The sequence below is a fragment of the Pempheris klunzingeri genome, chromosome 22 (genome assembly GCF_042242105.1).
Source record: "Pempheris klunzingeri isolate RE-2024b chromosome 22, fPemKlu1.hap1, whole genome shotgun sequence".
Classification (NCBI taxonomy): Eukaryota; Metazoa; Chordata; class Actinopteri; order Acropomatiformes; family Pempheridae; genus Pempheris; species Pempheris klunzingeri.
The window spans coordinates 9,970,994-9,988,137 of record NC_092033.1 but is presented as its reverse complement, the minus strand read 5'-3'; the positions used below and the strand labels follow the sequence as shown (position 1 = coordinate 9,988,137).

At 40.5% G+C, this 17,144-nt stretch overlaps 1 protein-coding gene across 1 annotated transcript in view; it reads right to left on the bottom strand.

Annotated features, from left to right (window-relative positions):
• LOC139221551 (voltage-dependent calcium channel subunit alpha-2/delta-1-like) overlaps positions 1-17,144 on the bottom strand; it is an 85,633-nt gene that overhangs the window by 61,894 nt on the left and 6,595 nt on the right. The window contains exons 2-3 of the mRNA XM_070853453.1: positions 8,344-8,425; positions 6,150-6,266 (exon numbers count right to left, since the gene is read on the bottom strand). Of these exons, the coding sequence (XP_070709554.1) occupies positions 6,150-6,266; positions 8,344-8,425 (199 nt within the window). The remainder of the gene's footprint in view (positions 1-6,149; positions 6,267-8,343; positions 8,426-17,144) is intronic.

Sequence of the window (17,144 nt, the reverse complement as noted above, 5' to 3'; positions counted from 1 at the left end):
AAGCTACGACAGCAGGCGCCTAAAGAATCAGACTCATCCTCTGAAGTATCAAAGAGATCTGGGAGACAACTCTCACTCTGGCACACACACACACACACACACACACACACACACACACACACACACACACACACACACACACACACACACACACACACCAACATGAGTTTCAGGGGTTTTGTCTGAGGTAAAACGTTTTGCAGTTGTCTCAGCACTGCAGTGGTTTCTTTCCTGTCGGGAATTCCAGTTTCACTTGACATCATTTAAGGACAACGCACAATTAATGCAAAATATTGTGGCGCAACATGAAAGAGGCAAATTCTTTGATCGCCCATGAGTGGTTTGGAAGCAGAATTATTTCCCTAGTCAGATCATCAACACTTTGAGAACGTTAACTTGAAATGGTGAGTAGTGATGTCCCAAACACCTCATCAAAGAGAAGGGAGAGAGAGATAAACATTTGCAGCCAGTTTATGTTGTTACATGAAAACTGGAAAGGGAAGGACAACAGCAGATATTTCAAGAGCTATTTATGAAACTTTACCAAACACCAAATTCATGTAGATTAGAACTAAACCACAAAAAAGTGCTTTTAGGCGCTGGCCACTAGTGCAGACTCAAACTGATAAACAGTGCAGATACATAGCAGATACAAATCAACACATCTTGGACATCTTTCATGGATTGAACTGACAGTAAGAGGAGTGTAATGTGTAAAGTGACATGGAAACACGACTTAAATTATTTATCATTATTGTTAAATTATTCAATAAAAAGCGAGCTTTTAAACCGTGATGGACTGATCCAGGTCTTAGGAGTGTAACCCTAACCTGCAAGAAAATACGTGTTTAGATTCTTTCATTTTGGAGGGTTCAGCTTAACACTTGCAGAGCTACTTTAAATACCAACATAAGGCTTAGATATGTAATTTCACTATAGTAAATAGTAAATATTTCCCTTCCCATTAAGTCAATCTTAGTGTTTTAACAAGAAATGTAGTGTTCTCTGTTTTGGCTCTTGACTCTTGCTGGGAAGTGAGCATTTTCTTCTCTCCAATTACTCCCATTGCTTTTAATGTATGTGTGACCTAAGGATACTTAAAAAGTGTCAAGGGAATGTACTGATCTATATTTTTTAACTACATTTTATTACTTTTCATGCATAAATCGGCTAAATATGGGGAGAGTTTGTGCCTGTGATTTTATGTGTATACAAATGCCTTTGCCAAAACCTTGCATTTAACAGCTAAGTGGAGTTTTGGGAAATGCGATTCTTGTTTTGTACACAACCAAAGACAGCATTAGACCCACTCTGAGTATGATAATAAACATGACGTGTGCCGTAAATTTGTATGCTGTGATGAAAAATCTGTCTGCCTCTAAGTAGCCACAGCTGCCAACATTTGAGAGATTGCATGTCAAGGGAGCACTGCTGTCAAACAGGGATTGAATTGAGGTGACAGGATGAGCAGATGTCAGATTGACAGACAGCAAATCCAAGCAGGAGCCTGATTAAGTTAATGACAGCAGCCATCATTCTAATGGGATTGTGCTCCTTGACAATTGCTGGCAAACACACGTGCAGCCAGACACACACACACACACACACACACACACACAAACAAAGAAATAAACACTTGCAAAGCATAGCCAGAGGAGACAAGTTGCTCTAGTGTAAAGAGAAATGCCACCAGTCTGAGAGGCGGTGTCTATTCCACTTATTTCAAGCACAACAAAGCCACTGTACAGCTGCTAGGGGTGGAAATACTATGTTAGTGGGTTTTAAAGTCCTCTGTCATGATGTCTTACAGTATACACCCGCAATTTATTTATTTATTTATATATATATATATATATATAGATAGAGAGAGAGAGAGAGAGAGAGAGAGAGAGAGAGAGAGAGAGAGAGAGAGAGAGAGAGAGAGAGAGAGAGAGAGAGAGAGAGAGAGAGAGAGAGAGAGAGAGAGAGAGAGATCCAGGAATGTACCACCAACAGATAACAGAAGTGGCTGATAACAAAAAATCCAAGAAGTGGCTGGAAAAGGCTGGATTAAAAGACAGCACAGAAGCACTAATCCTGACGAATCCTGAAACTGCACATTACAGTATGGCCTGGAAGCCTCACAGTCAGAATGGAAGACACCTCCCCTAAGTGGTTGAGAATGTGTTGATCGACAAACAACGGAAGAAGGCAGCAGTGATAGATTTAGCAATTTGGAGGGACACCACCATCAGAATGAAGGATATATTGAATAATTAGTCTTCCAGCTTTGGCCTTTCATTTGGATTTTTATCATGACCCATTTGGGCTCTTGACCCCAAAGTCGGGAACCACTGACACCAGGTTACACTGTACGGGCTGTATTGGTCGTTACTTACTGTATATGCAGACATTTTTCACTGGAGTTATTTGGCTCAAAGCAGGAAAGGCACAGGTGGAATTAATACCATTATTGACGGCTGCATTCCATTTAGGTGAGCCAGTTTCGGGGCTCACTCACTGGCACTGCTCAATGGGAGCTGTCATTAATGGTAATATTTATTCCTGTGCTTTTCCTGCTTTGGCAATTGAAAATGTCTGCAGAGAGAGGGGTCTGCTGGCAGCTACTTCTTAGGGTCTGAGATAAGGCCATGTTTCTGCTGCCTCCACGCCAAATGGGTTTACTGTTCAATGTTTTCAATGGTTTTGTATTCAAATGTTTTTTTCATGCAGTTTCCAGCTGGATTTCACGCTACAGATCACAATATCAATGTACTGTTGTATATTTACTATAAAAGGAGGCTGGTTTACAGAAAATGGGTCAAAAAATGACATAACCAGGATTTAATCACAAAACTATCAAGAATTCAGTTTAACTGTATCAGAGGGTGGAAACTTATTCCAGTGCTATATGAGCAAGAAGAGAGCTCTGCCTGTTGAATTGTGTATAAAGAGCCAGAGCTCTGTTTTAAAAAAGGAGAATACAAAGCAAATTTGAGCACACAATGTTATAAATAACATCTTGATATTTGTAGTTTTTAATTTTAGGATTATATTAAATTAATTAACTAGACAATTAGATTAGCGCCACTGTTGGAAAGTAACTAAGAACATTTACTCATGTATGAATACCTTGCTTGAGTATTTCCATTTTATACAATTTTCCATCTCAGAGGAAAATATTATATTTTTTACTCCTCTACATTTGTTTGACAGCTTCATTTACTTTTCAGATTGCAATTTTTCATCTGCGTCCTATCCAGTGAAAAACTATGTTTCTCCTTATGTGGTGATTTTGAAAGTTTGTGATAAAATGAAATAAAAGAATGAAGCGTTCCTTAGGGGTTCAGGAAATTCTCCTCCTTCTTAAGCTAAGTTAAGTATTTAAAACCGTCTTGGATCAGCTGGAAAATGTTTTACACTACTACTTTAATTACATTTTGCTAATACTTGCATAGTGCTTACACACAATACCTTAGTAAAGTGTAAAATGTAGAACCTTTATTTGTGGTGGAATATGTTCATAGTACTTTTGCTTATGTATTGGACCTAAATACTATTTCCACCTCTGGTTAGCACTCTCACAGCCTAACTGCACCGTGTGTTCTGACCCCTTGTGGGTAACCTGTATGTGTTGTGAAAGTGCAGCCACAGTAAAGTTCAAGCTATTAGGGGTAGTTACGTTTCTCAAGCTCAGTTTGCAGTATGATAGTTACTGAAAGCTGTGTGTTGTTTTTTCTGCCACAGAAAAGAAATAAAATGTCTCCGTTTATGTAACGTTAGTGAGGCGTCTTCTTGTATCATTCACAGTAGAGTTGGTCTGGACTAGTTAGCAGCTACAAGTCAGGCCAAAGTCTGCTAAAACACTAAAACAGACTAAAAAGGGCTCATAGCTGCAGAGATGGCAGCCACAGTACGAAGAAATGCAACCAGATGATTGATCGCGTGTGTTTTGATCACAGAAATCTGTACTATGATTGGCTCATTGCAGCCTGGGGAATGTGGGACTTTTTTTTAATAATGAGCAGCAGAGGGAGAAAAAAAAAAAAAAAAGATAACAGTACATTGTAATCACATTACTTGTACACTTTGCTCTTAAAATTATTTTGTAAATACTTGCAGTGTCGAGCACTGAGAGGCTGAGATCCTAATGGAGAGGCCTGTAATGGGCATCTAGACTATTGTGTGCTACCTTATGGATGGTGTGGCTTAGCACACTCATGGACCACTCTCACTCCACTCATCTTCTCTCTCACACTCATCAGGCCATTCGATTTCTCTGTCTCTCTATGACAGACAGCTATAAAATCTCACACAATCGCGTTCTCACATGATCACTTGCTGTGAGTAATCAGACCTTCCAAATGGAACAAGTCACGGACATAGAAAAAAGGGAGGGATGAAAGAAAGAAAAGGAAGAGATGATGATTAGAAACACAAGAACGAGCATACTGAAGGTGCTAAGTCAAAGAAAGGAATTCTTTACTGAATAGACTGAGAGCACTGCACAGAAATATTAGATTAGTGTAGGTCAGGTCAAGAACATTACAGATGCTGCAGTCGTCCTTTCCCTGCTCCCATCTCAAGTCATGACACAGCTAAGTGGACACAGCAACTATTTATGGTCCCTTACATAAATTGACCGCCATAAAGTTGGCTCTGCTCCACTTCATTATACGGAACACCATTCACAGTAACCACCATGGGCAGCTTCTCTTCAGTGCTAATGCAGTGACGAGTAAACGCACTTTTTTGAGAGGAACAAAAAAGCTGTTTTCACACTTCCAGCAAAGAGCTTGACAACTGCCGCTAATGCGTGCAGGTGAAAGACGCAGCAGATGGTGTTGATAAAATGGAAGAACAGAGCCTGTGCTTAAACATCTCTATTCCGCTGCCATCAATTCACTGAGCAGTCGTGTTTCTCTCCCACGGTGTGACACAACAACAACTAAAACTAATTGTCCTTCATCCCCTGGCAATTATTGGGAGGTAAGGAAAACAAAATGCTTGGCTAGACTGATGGGGTAATCAATGAGATCGTAACTATGGCAACAGGATGTCAGGCTTTAATTGGATATTTCTGACTCTCAGAGCCGGATTGATCGAGACCCGGAGTGCCTGAAGATCCTAATTTAGTTGGCCGGACAGTGTTGTGTTTTAACTAAGGAGAAGTGAAACAATGTATGGATCAGTGTAGCTTGTTGTCCTTTGTAACTACATGCAAACATACAAACCAAGAGGCTTTAGCCAGACTATACAGTCTGATGGCGTATAAGCAAAAAATTGACCTGCAAGTTGTGTCTATCTCTAGGATTGATCCTCTCTCTACCCTTAACGGCTATAAAAACTGTCATGTCAAGTTAGGCACCCTGCTATATCACCTGGTAGATTGTTTACCATTAAGGCTGAGCCATTACTGCAGTGGCCAGAGTTTGAATCCAGTCCGGCTGCATATCATCCTCTCTCTCTACCCCGCCTTTCCTGTCTGTCTTCACTCTTACCACACAGTAATCTTTGAAAAAAAATCATGGTAATCCAGCCAGTAGTTGTCAAGACATTTCACTAAAAGTCAACCTGTGAGTGTCAATAGAGATAAAGCCAGGGGATCACCAATATATATATATAGACAGTTGTCATGGAGAGTATTCTACGGTTTGTCAAAAGGTTGTAGAGTATGAAGTGAGTTAACTATATGCGTTCAGTATGGTTTACACAAGAGAACCAAATGAATTGTCTGATCAGCCATTCAACAAGCAAGAGTTCATCTCCAATTCCTGAAAGTTGAGACTACACAGGCTCTTCTGTAAAAAAACGGCAGTGATACAATACATGCACACTCAATGAAAATGTATCATATTTTTTTTGCATGCAGCCACACAGACTGGTAAGTTTGAAATAAGTCATGTAGCTGGAGGATGTCTGCTTATATTGGAATCAGTGCATGGCCTGAAGCAGTGGCTCTATTCCAGTGTCTGTTCTGATGTGAAATGAGGAGAAGCAGACTGTTTCTGCATATTTCCATGGGCACTGTGCTTGGAGAGATGCTGGACCTGATCTCACAAACACACTACAATTTGCATTTTATCTCAAGCTAAAAATTAACAGCTTTTATTGGTTGAGTTAAGAAGAGGCAGTAACTAAACGGTTTTGTGTTAGGAGATCACACTCACCTTCAGGGCTTTGGAGCGGTTAGCCAGCAGTTTTTCTATGTTCCCAGAAGCTGTCGCCACCAGTTCTCTTGCATTGTTGGACTCCACGGTGAAGTCAGATCTGTGTTTATGGTATATCTGAGAAAATCAGGATAGAAGAGCAGGGATCAGAGCTGACCAGAACTTAAACTCAACAAACCCACATACCCATGTCAGATTTTAATCAGTAATGAGACGTCCAGAGTGAAGACAAGCATCCCGGGGTGTGATAACGTGCCTTGTGTGTTCTTCTAGCATTAAGTTGAGTCGTTTTGGGGTGATCTATCCCTTTCAGAGGACCGTACAGGAATCAAACCTTAGCTTTCCAGTTCAGAATAATCACAGGACAACCACTTGGTCATCACCAGACACATATGAACTGTATAAATGAGAGCAGTTCTCAACAGGATCTTCTGTCTGAAGATCTGAAGATATTTTCTCCCCTCAGACTGTATCTGAGGCTGAGAATGTTACTCTGCATCAGTGGTCGTCTCCCATTCTTCATTGGACCTCACTGGCCACAGCACAACGATTCAAAAAAGGAAGCTACATGTCCACTGATTAAATTGCATTGTCAGGTTATGTAACGAGACCATTTACTGTGCTGTGGAATATGCGGCAGTAAAAGAAATAAGACACACAAATGCCACACAGCCAATTATTTAGCAGCCTAGAGGGATGTCACTGTCCAACATTCAAACCACACAACTGAGGCACGTAAACGTATTTGTCTTAATCCTTCAGGCGTCCGATTTGCTTCAGTGCCAGAGCAATTTTAAAGAGTAATACTAAAGAATTCAAGATTTGGAGTATGTAGTTATAAACTATCCAGGATGATTTTCTTGGAATTTGTTCAGTAATCTCTGAGTTGGAATTGAGAGTACTCGTGTTCTACTGTGGATTTGGGGTGCCTTAGTGGAAAACATAACATACAACTGTATGCATTAAGGGACAACAAACTGTTAAAAATATCTGAAGGCGCTCCTGTTGTAATCTACAGGGTGAACTATACAGGCAGTCTGGAAAATTTTTGCGGATCTATTATTAACGTTAGATACACAAGATACTCGTAACTGCTTTTTAAATTCTGCATGCTGTGTACAGTGCATTTTGTTCAAAGTGGTGTGTCCCCCAAAAGCGTCAGGTTCTGCCACAACAACAGTTTAAGAGGATTCAGTTACACAAAATATTGCTTTTTTGGGATTTCAATGATGCTTTAAAGCTGAATGATTTTGTTCTCGAAGGGAGCAGGAGAGCTTAAGTGCCAGATGCATTATGTCAATCAATGTGGATCTAAAAGCTTCTTCTCCTTTGTCAGATGTGGACGTGTGTGTGTGTGTGTGTGTGGGTGTCTGAGTGTGTGAGCAAGGACTGTGGCCATCACAGTGAAGTCGTGACGCTGATCTTATCTGAGCGTGTACATTGGACTGGCAGAATGAAATGATGCAGCATTATGTTTAATGAGAAGCTACTATATATAGACTGGTGATGTGTTGTGACAGCTGAGGTTGTGCGAGGAAGGTTAATGAGAGGAGGGAAAGTAAGCACTGATGATAATTCTTGTCACTACTGAATCTCTATGATCGCTTTTCTTTAAAGTCAATTTAAAATTAAAATTCAATTAAGTAAGAAATCAATGATCCATGGCATTTGTTTTGGGGGGTTTCTTTTGGTTTTTTGACTTGTGTACATATTAGGTCCGAATTACAATTGCCAAAGAGAGGAAATTTGAGCATCAATCATTTTTCTGCAATAGCATGTTGTAGCCACATCAGTTGTCTCCAGTCTTCTGGCTGGTTGTTGGCTTAGGAGCCAATGTTAGCCATTGCTTAGTCCCATCTGTATGTTTTGGGTGCTCCCTTAATTGTACATAACCAAAGCTAACTGAGCTATTTGAAATATAGTGGGAAAATCCCAACCAAGAGCTTAGACACCATTTTCACAGATATATCAAAACTGGTTTTAAGATCCATTGAAAAACAATCACAACAGCTGCAGTGTGAATATAGTAAACATCTCCTACCAAAGAGTGAACAGAATTAAAATTTCAGTTCAACTTTATAATGCAATGGTCATAAACTGGTCTAAAAATGGAAAAGTGGAGCAACAGTGTGAGTGTGTGAGAGAGAGAGAGAGAGACAGACAGACAGACAGACAGACAAAAAGTCATGCTTACCTGTATTAGGCTCTGCAAACCACTGGCTGTGTCTGTTAGTGTGATCAACTCTTTTTGCATCTGGTCCACCCATTCCTTTATTCTAAGAACACAAAAGCAATCAATTAGCCAACAAATTCTCAATTAACAGAAATCGTCTCAACGACCACAACATTCAAAACACTCCAGTTTGCTGAGCTGCTCCAATCTCCTTCAGTTTGAATACAGCTCACACGATCACATGACCTAAGCTGAGATTCTTCAATCAAAATGTGCTAAAAGGGCTGTATAGATTCAGGAAGGGGAAAGGTGAAGGATGAAATAACATTTAGCCAAGTGAATACATTGCTCCACTCCACATGAGCCGTGCATTAAGGCAAGAGCTATTCATAGTTGTCAGCATGAGTGTCACATCCTCAGGGGTGAAATGCTGGTTAATGTATTCTTCTGATGAGAAAGTGGACAGAAAGAGCATGAGCGAGAGACAAACTGTCATTTATTAGAGTTTAGACTTTGTTTTACATGATTGTCACACACTTCAGTAAGATCAGAACACATCTGATATTTTGTTACTCAAGTGAAAAATTCATTTTTAGTGTTGTCACGTTTGAAAAAGGTCAGCATCACAACAACCAGTAATACTCTATGACCCTTATGTGAACATCTGTGTGTGTCCATGAACGTATCTAAACACAGTAATTACCAGCATGTCTAAACAGTCATAAATCATCTTTATGCACTGCAACTCAGCCAGGAGGAATTTAAGGACAGTTCCTTAAATGGAATCCGTGGTATTCAGTTCATGTCAGGTTATGTTTTGCTTTATAGAGCATAATGTGCCAAAACATTTTGTTTTTACGGTGTTTGAGCTAAGCTAAGTTCATGCTCATGATAGTTTCATGTTTACTGTACAGATGTGAGTCTAGCAAGCAACTATAGCATATTTCCAAAAATGTCAAACTATTTTCTTAAACTGAGTGAATCATTGAATGTTTCTTGCTAAGTATTTTTTTTCGCTGATGTAGAATTTCTTCAGCAAAAGCAGTGTCAACAGGTAATGAAATCCCTATTGCAACCTTAACACTTTTGCCAACTTTCTGCTGCTCATCTGCACATGTTCTGAACCTTCTGAGAACACCACACTATAAGTACACCTACAAACCCTCCCCCAGCTCCTTTACGACAGCCAATAAAAAATACATGACATAATCCATAAAGAAAATTAGCCTCTCCCCCACAGTGTGAATTAACCTAATCACCTTCCACACTGCAAAGGGGCCTTTGACATGCAGCATGAACACGGTGTGTGTTATCTTATGTTAAAAAAACATTGTCACATGAGCAGGATTGGCTCTAGAAATGTGTAGCATAGCAGCCACATGGTATATTTAGCCTTCTGAGAGACAGCTGAGGGTAGACAGATATAGGATGGTTGTAATTCAGCACATTGGTCTTTCTACCCTCCCATCGCAACCATCTGCGCATGTACCAATCTCTTAGAAATGACCTCAAAGTGGATTTATGTTTCAGAGTCATAGGTGTTATGTATGCTGACTACTGTACATGGAGCCAGCTCCAGGGTCAAGATAAGGTCCACTAACCATAGTGAGCAGGTGTGTATTAGGGCTGTTATGCACGTGACTTTTTCCAAGTAAGCCCAGTTGGCCTTAAACACAAGGGGTGGGCCATTACGACAGGTGTCTAATATGAAAGTGGTGAGTTGACATGGGTGTGCAGTTATGCTCTTCCAAAGAAGTCTAAGTTCATTATGCACTGTCACAACAAGTGCTTTGTCATTAAATTTGAGCAACATCAAATTTCAATGCCACACTTTAATAATTAAGCCTTTTTTATGTTGCATTTACCACATTTTCTGATTGTGCTACAGCATATTCTCATCACATCTACTGTAGGTGTGAGACATGCACTGCTGACACTAATCCTGTGTTTGCACAGCTTCTTCTCTAGTGAGGAGATGACAGCTATACAATAAAACAAGATCCAGGAAAAGTGCCTAACCACACTGGCAAAAAAAGTAATTAGTGCTTAGACTTGTCTGCACCAGCTTGGAGGTTTCTGCTCATAATATAATAAAACTCACTGCTAATGGCTAATTCTACTTTGAAATCTCTCTGATCTCTGAAAACTGAAAGGCTAAGCAGTGTTCTGATTAGCCACTTTCACAAATAAACATTTTTCTTATCAGTAAAAGGGCATATATTCCTGGCATCGCAGCAGGATGTCTGGTTTCCTCATATGTGATGAAACAGTGCATTCTGCGTCTCTTTAAGAATGCAAACAGACTAGGGAAAAGGCCTTTGTGTGAGGAAAAAAGCAAAAAAAAAGTACATAAAAATTTGATGAAAGGATGGGAAGCAGGACATGGGAGAATTAGATAGCATCATTATCCCCTCCCATGCTCAGCTCCTCTTCTCTCCCTCACATTCTCTCTCTCACTCCTTGGGGAAATTGGAGAGGGGGGCAACGTGGAAAGGAAGGAAGCCTTCAAAATGGCTGGTGAGCCATGTAGAGCCACTCTATCAGTGCAGCGGTTTGCCTGCAGGGCAAGAAATGAGAGGAGCCGTGTGAAACTCAGCCAAGTGTGAGACCTGCTGGCATTACAAGCTACTGTTCTCTAACACTCTCAATGAGTCATTAATATCATCCATTTATGAAGAAGACTGTTTTTCTGATGGGCAATTGTTCAAGCCCCCTTGTTCATAACTTGTTTTTGTTATTTTCAGCAGTTGTGGTCACTCACTCATTCACTTGCTTATTTACACTGAGGAAGGCAGTGTATAGCAGCCTACTACTACCTACTGTCTATGGTCAGTACTATGTAATCTGTAAAACTACAAAAATCTAGTGTTCTTGCAATTTATCTGTATCTCAACACACCTGATGATTTCCACCAACACAAGACCACATAATCACTGAGTTGCATGAATATAAGTAGCATACTACTAATAAGCCTGTGAAAACATTTAATGTCTTCTGTGTCACTGGAGGGAGTTACCATTTAACCAGCACTTACCAATCAGAGAAAGTCTAAAACATGGTTACTGAGCTGCATTATGGGAAATGTATTACCCAGTGGGTTCTGGGGCACGTCCTGAACTTGAGACTAAAAATCAGCATCTCTCAGGCTCTGATGTTTCAGATTAAACAATTATTTTTCAAATGAGTGTTTGAGTGTAAGAGAGTTTTTTTGCCATTCTTTTCTTTAGTAACTGCAATGAAACAATGGCCAAATAAAGTTACAACCTCTCATATCCACCGTGCTGCTGAAGATGGTATTTTCATCATATTTATAATTTGTGTCTCATTGTATATGTTGGCACAAGATTAAAAAAAGGGCTTCTTTACACTCAGTCTCCCACTCCCTTGGTCATTGTTTAGACTACCCAGGAAGTTGGCAGCATAACTGTTGGAATAATAACATAAGATAATCCTGCAATTAGTTCTCATAGTGGCACAAGGGACTGTGAATGCTTGCTGGGAGTCTGAAGCAATGTCCACATGTTGCAGCAGCAGTGAGGCTTGTGTTTGACTTGAGGCTCTATGTGATACCACACACACTCTCTTGTACTGAGGTAGAAATGGTCTTAAATATGCACACACACCTTGGGCCAGGACTGGTTTCATAGTTGTTAAGAGTTGAGATGAAGAGGTCCGATACCCGTCTACCTCATGCTGTTTGCGATAGTGAAATGTGACTCAAGGTGCATGCAGTACAGATCATCACGGGTTCACTGACTTTAGAGAGTTGGAGACACACTTGGTTGGAGTTTAGATGAACAGATCGTCTGATATGAAGGCTCCATCGCTGAAAAGATGACATTAAAATTTCATCAACTTCTTTCCATGTCTTCAGTCACAAGCACAAATGTGCCAGCGAGTTAAACTGTGTGAAATTAGATGAAGTGCTGGTGAGCGGTGTCAATATTACAACAGATAGTAGCACGCCACATCTCTGCAGACCTGTCAGAACAACAGACGCACAAGACAACATGCAATCTATATGTCAGAGGCCATGTCAGATTTTCTTTCTACTAGATTAGTTTATTCCTCGACTTGACAAGTGAGCATGTGTCTTAATTTAGGCTTGACCCATGTGTGGCTGATGGGCAGACAAAGCAGCCCCTCCCTATTGCTTTAGCCTCCACGCCTCCAATGACTGGCGGAGAAAATGCCTCCTTAAGGCCAGCTGTCACGTGTGTGTGCACGTACGTGTGTGTATGTCAACAACTGTATGTAACCAGAGCAGCAGGGTAGTAGGGGGTTGCCGAGGGTCAAAGGTCACCAGGGCAGGTGCATCACTTTTGCAGAAGCACTTAATGTAATGATGTGGGTGTGACTCATTTGTGCATGTGTGTCATATAACCCACCATTCGGAGTGATAGACCAGAGCACTGGGTAACTAATGAGAATACAGATGATGAGACAAAGCTGCACTAATCAATACCTTTACATCAAAAGTGGGTCAAAGAATGTGCAATGTGTGACGTGTTCCTCTTAGTGAAAACCCCACACAGAATGAAAAGTACAGTGTATAGTGTAGAAAAAAGTACAGGACTACCTGTCCTGTAGAAAGGAAAGAGGTAGAAAACCCCAACTTGATTTCTGATTTCTAAGGAACACAATATTTCACCATTAGACAAGAAACAGAAAGTCTCGCTGTGCCAGTTATGGACCAGACTGTCCAATCTGACCGAGGGGTGAATACAGGGAAGAGGACACAATCCCAGAATAGAGAGCATGACTCAGCATGAGAGCACTGCTGTCGTACTTCTGACCATATTAACCCCTCCAGTCGATCAGTGTGTGACTGTTAGGGAGGCCTTTTGTGTTCTCCTCTCCCTCTGTTTCTACATTCAACACCATAGCCTCTGGCCTTGTAATGGTGTGCAGCTGTTAATACACACAAAGGATGAGCAGGATATGCTTCAACACTCAAAAACTATAAATAATATAATAAATAATAATATAAAGTCTAGGAAATCATTTTGATTGAAGGACTGTGAGCATCTTCAATTCACATTCTGGGTTGAATTATTTACAGGATATTTCTGTTAGTCACAATTTGGTTTTTGAACGCATTGCTTTGGCCGCCCTTTCCATTCAATTGATAGAGAAATGAGACTGAGCAACAGACACAAGCATTAAGTTAAAACTTAGATAAACAGTACAGTTATTGAACTTTCAGTCTCAGCCTGTTTAGTCAACATGGACAAGAAGTCCTTGAAGTACTCAGAAAAAATGGCTACTCCATCTGCTGAGGAAGATCATGTTATGTAATTGAGAGATCCAGAACAGCGACTTTATGATTCCTGTGATTGTTTTCTTCAACTGCCCAAGCTGTCTGTCGTGAACACGCATGACAGTTTATCGACTGCCTTAAAGCCAGTTTGGTTTCAAGTTGTCACAAACTAGAATTAGTTTTTAGCTATAAGCTGACCTCAAACTGTTTTTGACTAATAGTTTGTTTCTACTTTTACCTCCATTCAAGGTTTAGATAAAAAGGCTCACAGTGGGGCTCTATCACTAGAGGTTTGCATGAGTTTGTAACCAAACTTTAAGAGATGGTTCCCAGAAGGAGTTCAATGGGAGAGATGAGATTGGGAAGATTTTACCTTCAAGCTTTTTTTCTCTGCAGAGTCTTGTCTATACTTTGGTAGCAAACTTTTTTCTGTGTCCTTTCTAGAAAGAAAGCAGCAAAGGAATTTTAAATAAAAACCCTGTAGACTGTATTCTTATGCTTAGGGCTGTCAAACTATTGGAACAGTTTGTCATAAAACACTTTTTCACATCTCTCTCATCTAATCTGAAACTCCTAGTACGAATAGTCTCATTTCCAGCAGCCTGCATACCATATCCTTGATCAACATGGGAAAAGAAAGGAGTGCATCCGTTTTTTTTCATCACAAAGACCTCACATTGTCATTCAGCAGCTGAGGTTGTCAACTGCACGCATGTTAATTCCATAACTTTATAACTAGTCTCCATGTGAACAGTGCCGGCCAAGTGAAAGTCCAGAAAATTCATCCAGCAACATTGGACGCTGCATCATTTTGAATCCTTCACCGAAAAGTCGGCCTCACGCCAACATTAAGGCTCAACGCTCCTATGTGCAAGCGGGGACAAGAATCCAGAGCTCAATATTCAATCTCGAAGTTTCCACTCCAGCGCCCTCTCATCTTGTAAACTTCCTCATATTTTTCTACTCAGAACCAAGTCTACGGATCCACAGTTGATCTCTTAATACCATCGACACTGTCACGGAGGAAGCATCCGACAGCAAACACTCTGCGCTCTTTTTTTTCCCCTCCCTGTCTCATCATGTTGAGGAGTTATGGTTTCCAGCAAAGGGAGACAGCTTGAAACCTTAAATCCTCCTCTGATAGTAGTAATTTGGGCTTCTAATCTGTTCTTAGAGAGAGAGAGGAGGCTGACATCATTACAGGAAGCAGAAGGGATGCACAGAAAAGACAGGGATGTTTGAGGATGGCAGCATGGATGTAATTGAACCACTGGGGGATAGCTAATAAGAGCCCTGACTATGAAGCAAGGCATCTAATAAGCAACAAGCCTGACAGGGCTTTGTGGGAAATAAACAGTCGCTTTCCCTCCTTTATCCGTCTTGAGTAAAGTTATCATCATTGCTCAGTTTCCCTTTTCATTAACTGCTTGTAGGGGTAAGCAATGTGGCTAAACTTATTATCACAGTAGCCTATATATAATTTTACATCCTGTAAGGATATATATCAAGGTACAGCAATTGTTATGTGAATTCAATCATACCATACCATCATATCAGATTATTTGCTCCTTCTATTTGGAGCTTCCAATCAGTCGAAAACAACTTCATCACACAACGCTTGAGTTAAAAACAAAAGACAGTAAAGGTAACATTCATTTTTAAATGGCAGCTTTAAGGATCCAAATGAGAGCAACCAGTTCAAGTGTTACATGTTTTCAGGTTAACAGGAGCAAATACATTCCAGCCTGACCTCATGCCTCCTACAACTTCACTCTCCTCCTCCACGCATGCCCAAGCCACATTTGTGAGGTCACACGGGATTGAGGTAATTGATAGATAGCGATGTAATAGACAATAGTTCAGCATTGCCAACTTTCCACCAGTGGACACATTTTCACTGTTGCACTGTATACACCGTCATATCACCCAGCCAGGGTCCTTATTTCCATCTCTGCCAATTCTTTCCTTTCCACTTCTTCAGTATTCCCTCTCTGCTGACCAGATTATCTGTTCATTTTTGTGCTCAATGTTGCAAATCTAGACTGTGTCATATCGAAAGCTTGCATTTTTCAAACTCTACATATTTACTATGTAATTCTTCCTATTTTTGTTTTTAAACAAACTATATTGTTAGTAATGCGTTTCCTTTGTCCCCTTCCCCTCTCCCTCCTGTTACCACGGAGCACAAAAGGAGACAAGTGATGATATCCTCTCCTTTATTGAGGTCAATAACACCATAATTGCAGGCTTTGTAAATGTCTCGCGGCCTCATTATCTTCCATGGCAAGACATTATTGATGTTTCTGCCTCACTTCTACCATTTTCCTCTTAGCAGCCATAGCATTTTACCATGGCCCTCTGCCTAGATCTGAAGAGCCGTGTTTAAGTGAAGCCTTGACAACAATATTGTCTGTGCTCAATCAGGCACTTATGTTAGGGTGTATTAGAGCTGTAGATGAGCTGACAAGACATTAGATGAGGTCATTACCAGGTGATGGGGTGGTGCACGATGGTAATTCCACTGGAACTGACTTAACAGGTGAACTTATGACCAAAGACAGACAGCTTCATACAGACTTTTTATGCTTATGTTTAACTTTCAAGTTAAACCACAAGCTATTGCTATATAAAAGACAACAAGCTCCAGGAAAGCCAGTTTTTTTCCCTGTCAGCTATGTGAGTTTATGAAAAGGATTCATACATTCTTTCTAAAGTCATGTCTTTAAATCTAAACTTCGCTTCAGAGCTTACAAACTGTAAGATTTGACTATTGAGGTAGTTCTGAAATTATTAGTTTAATTTCATGTTACATGTTCTGTGTTTGTCCTTTAATATGGTGAAACATGTTTTTGTTCATCCACAAATAAATCATGTTGAAAATGAAATACCATTCATGCATTTATTCACAATTATTTAATCCAAGAAATGTCTATCATCAAAGTCAGACCAGGCGCTTTGGTTATCTGTGCTCTACATGAGACTGCTGCAGAGGGCCGGGGGTCAGACTCTTCCTACCCTTGCCCATATTTGACCCCACACTCAGGACTACGGCTAGCTGGGACTGACTCGCCGTCCCCCTAGCGCCTAGTCAGCCTCGTCCACACCTTCCACGTCAAAAGGCATATACGTCCTGACAGAACTAACAGCTCCCATTGTATTACCTCTCCCAGCAGGTGTCTGGACACATTAAATTGGAGAAAACAGAATTGTTGTGACACCAGCAAGTGTTTCTACTCACTGCAGAGCAATCGCACCTCCTGGTAAGATTCCAGCATAATACTATACTAAAGAACGACAACAGCAACTAAATTCACAGTATATTGCCTGTGTGCGCACATACAATGTTTGTTATAAGATATGCTTGCCTTTGGTCTACTGTAATGAATATGGGTCGATTTGTGTCTAAGAAACAAAAAAAAAAAAGAAGAATGCAGTGATAACTGCCTCCATGAAATATCTGATATAGAGAAGTAATGACGAAGTTGTTGGAGTTTAGAGAACACTTGGTTAGACTGGACTAGACCAGTCCAAGTCCAGGGTTCTCCGGTCATTCTTAAGTAAT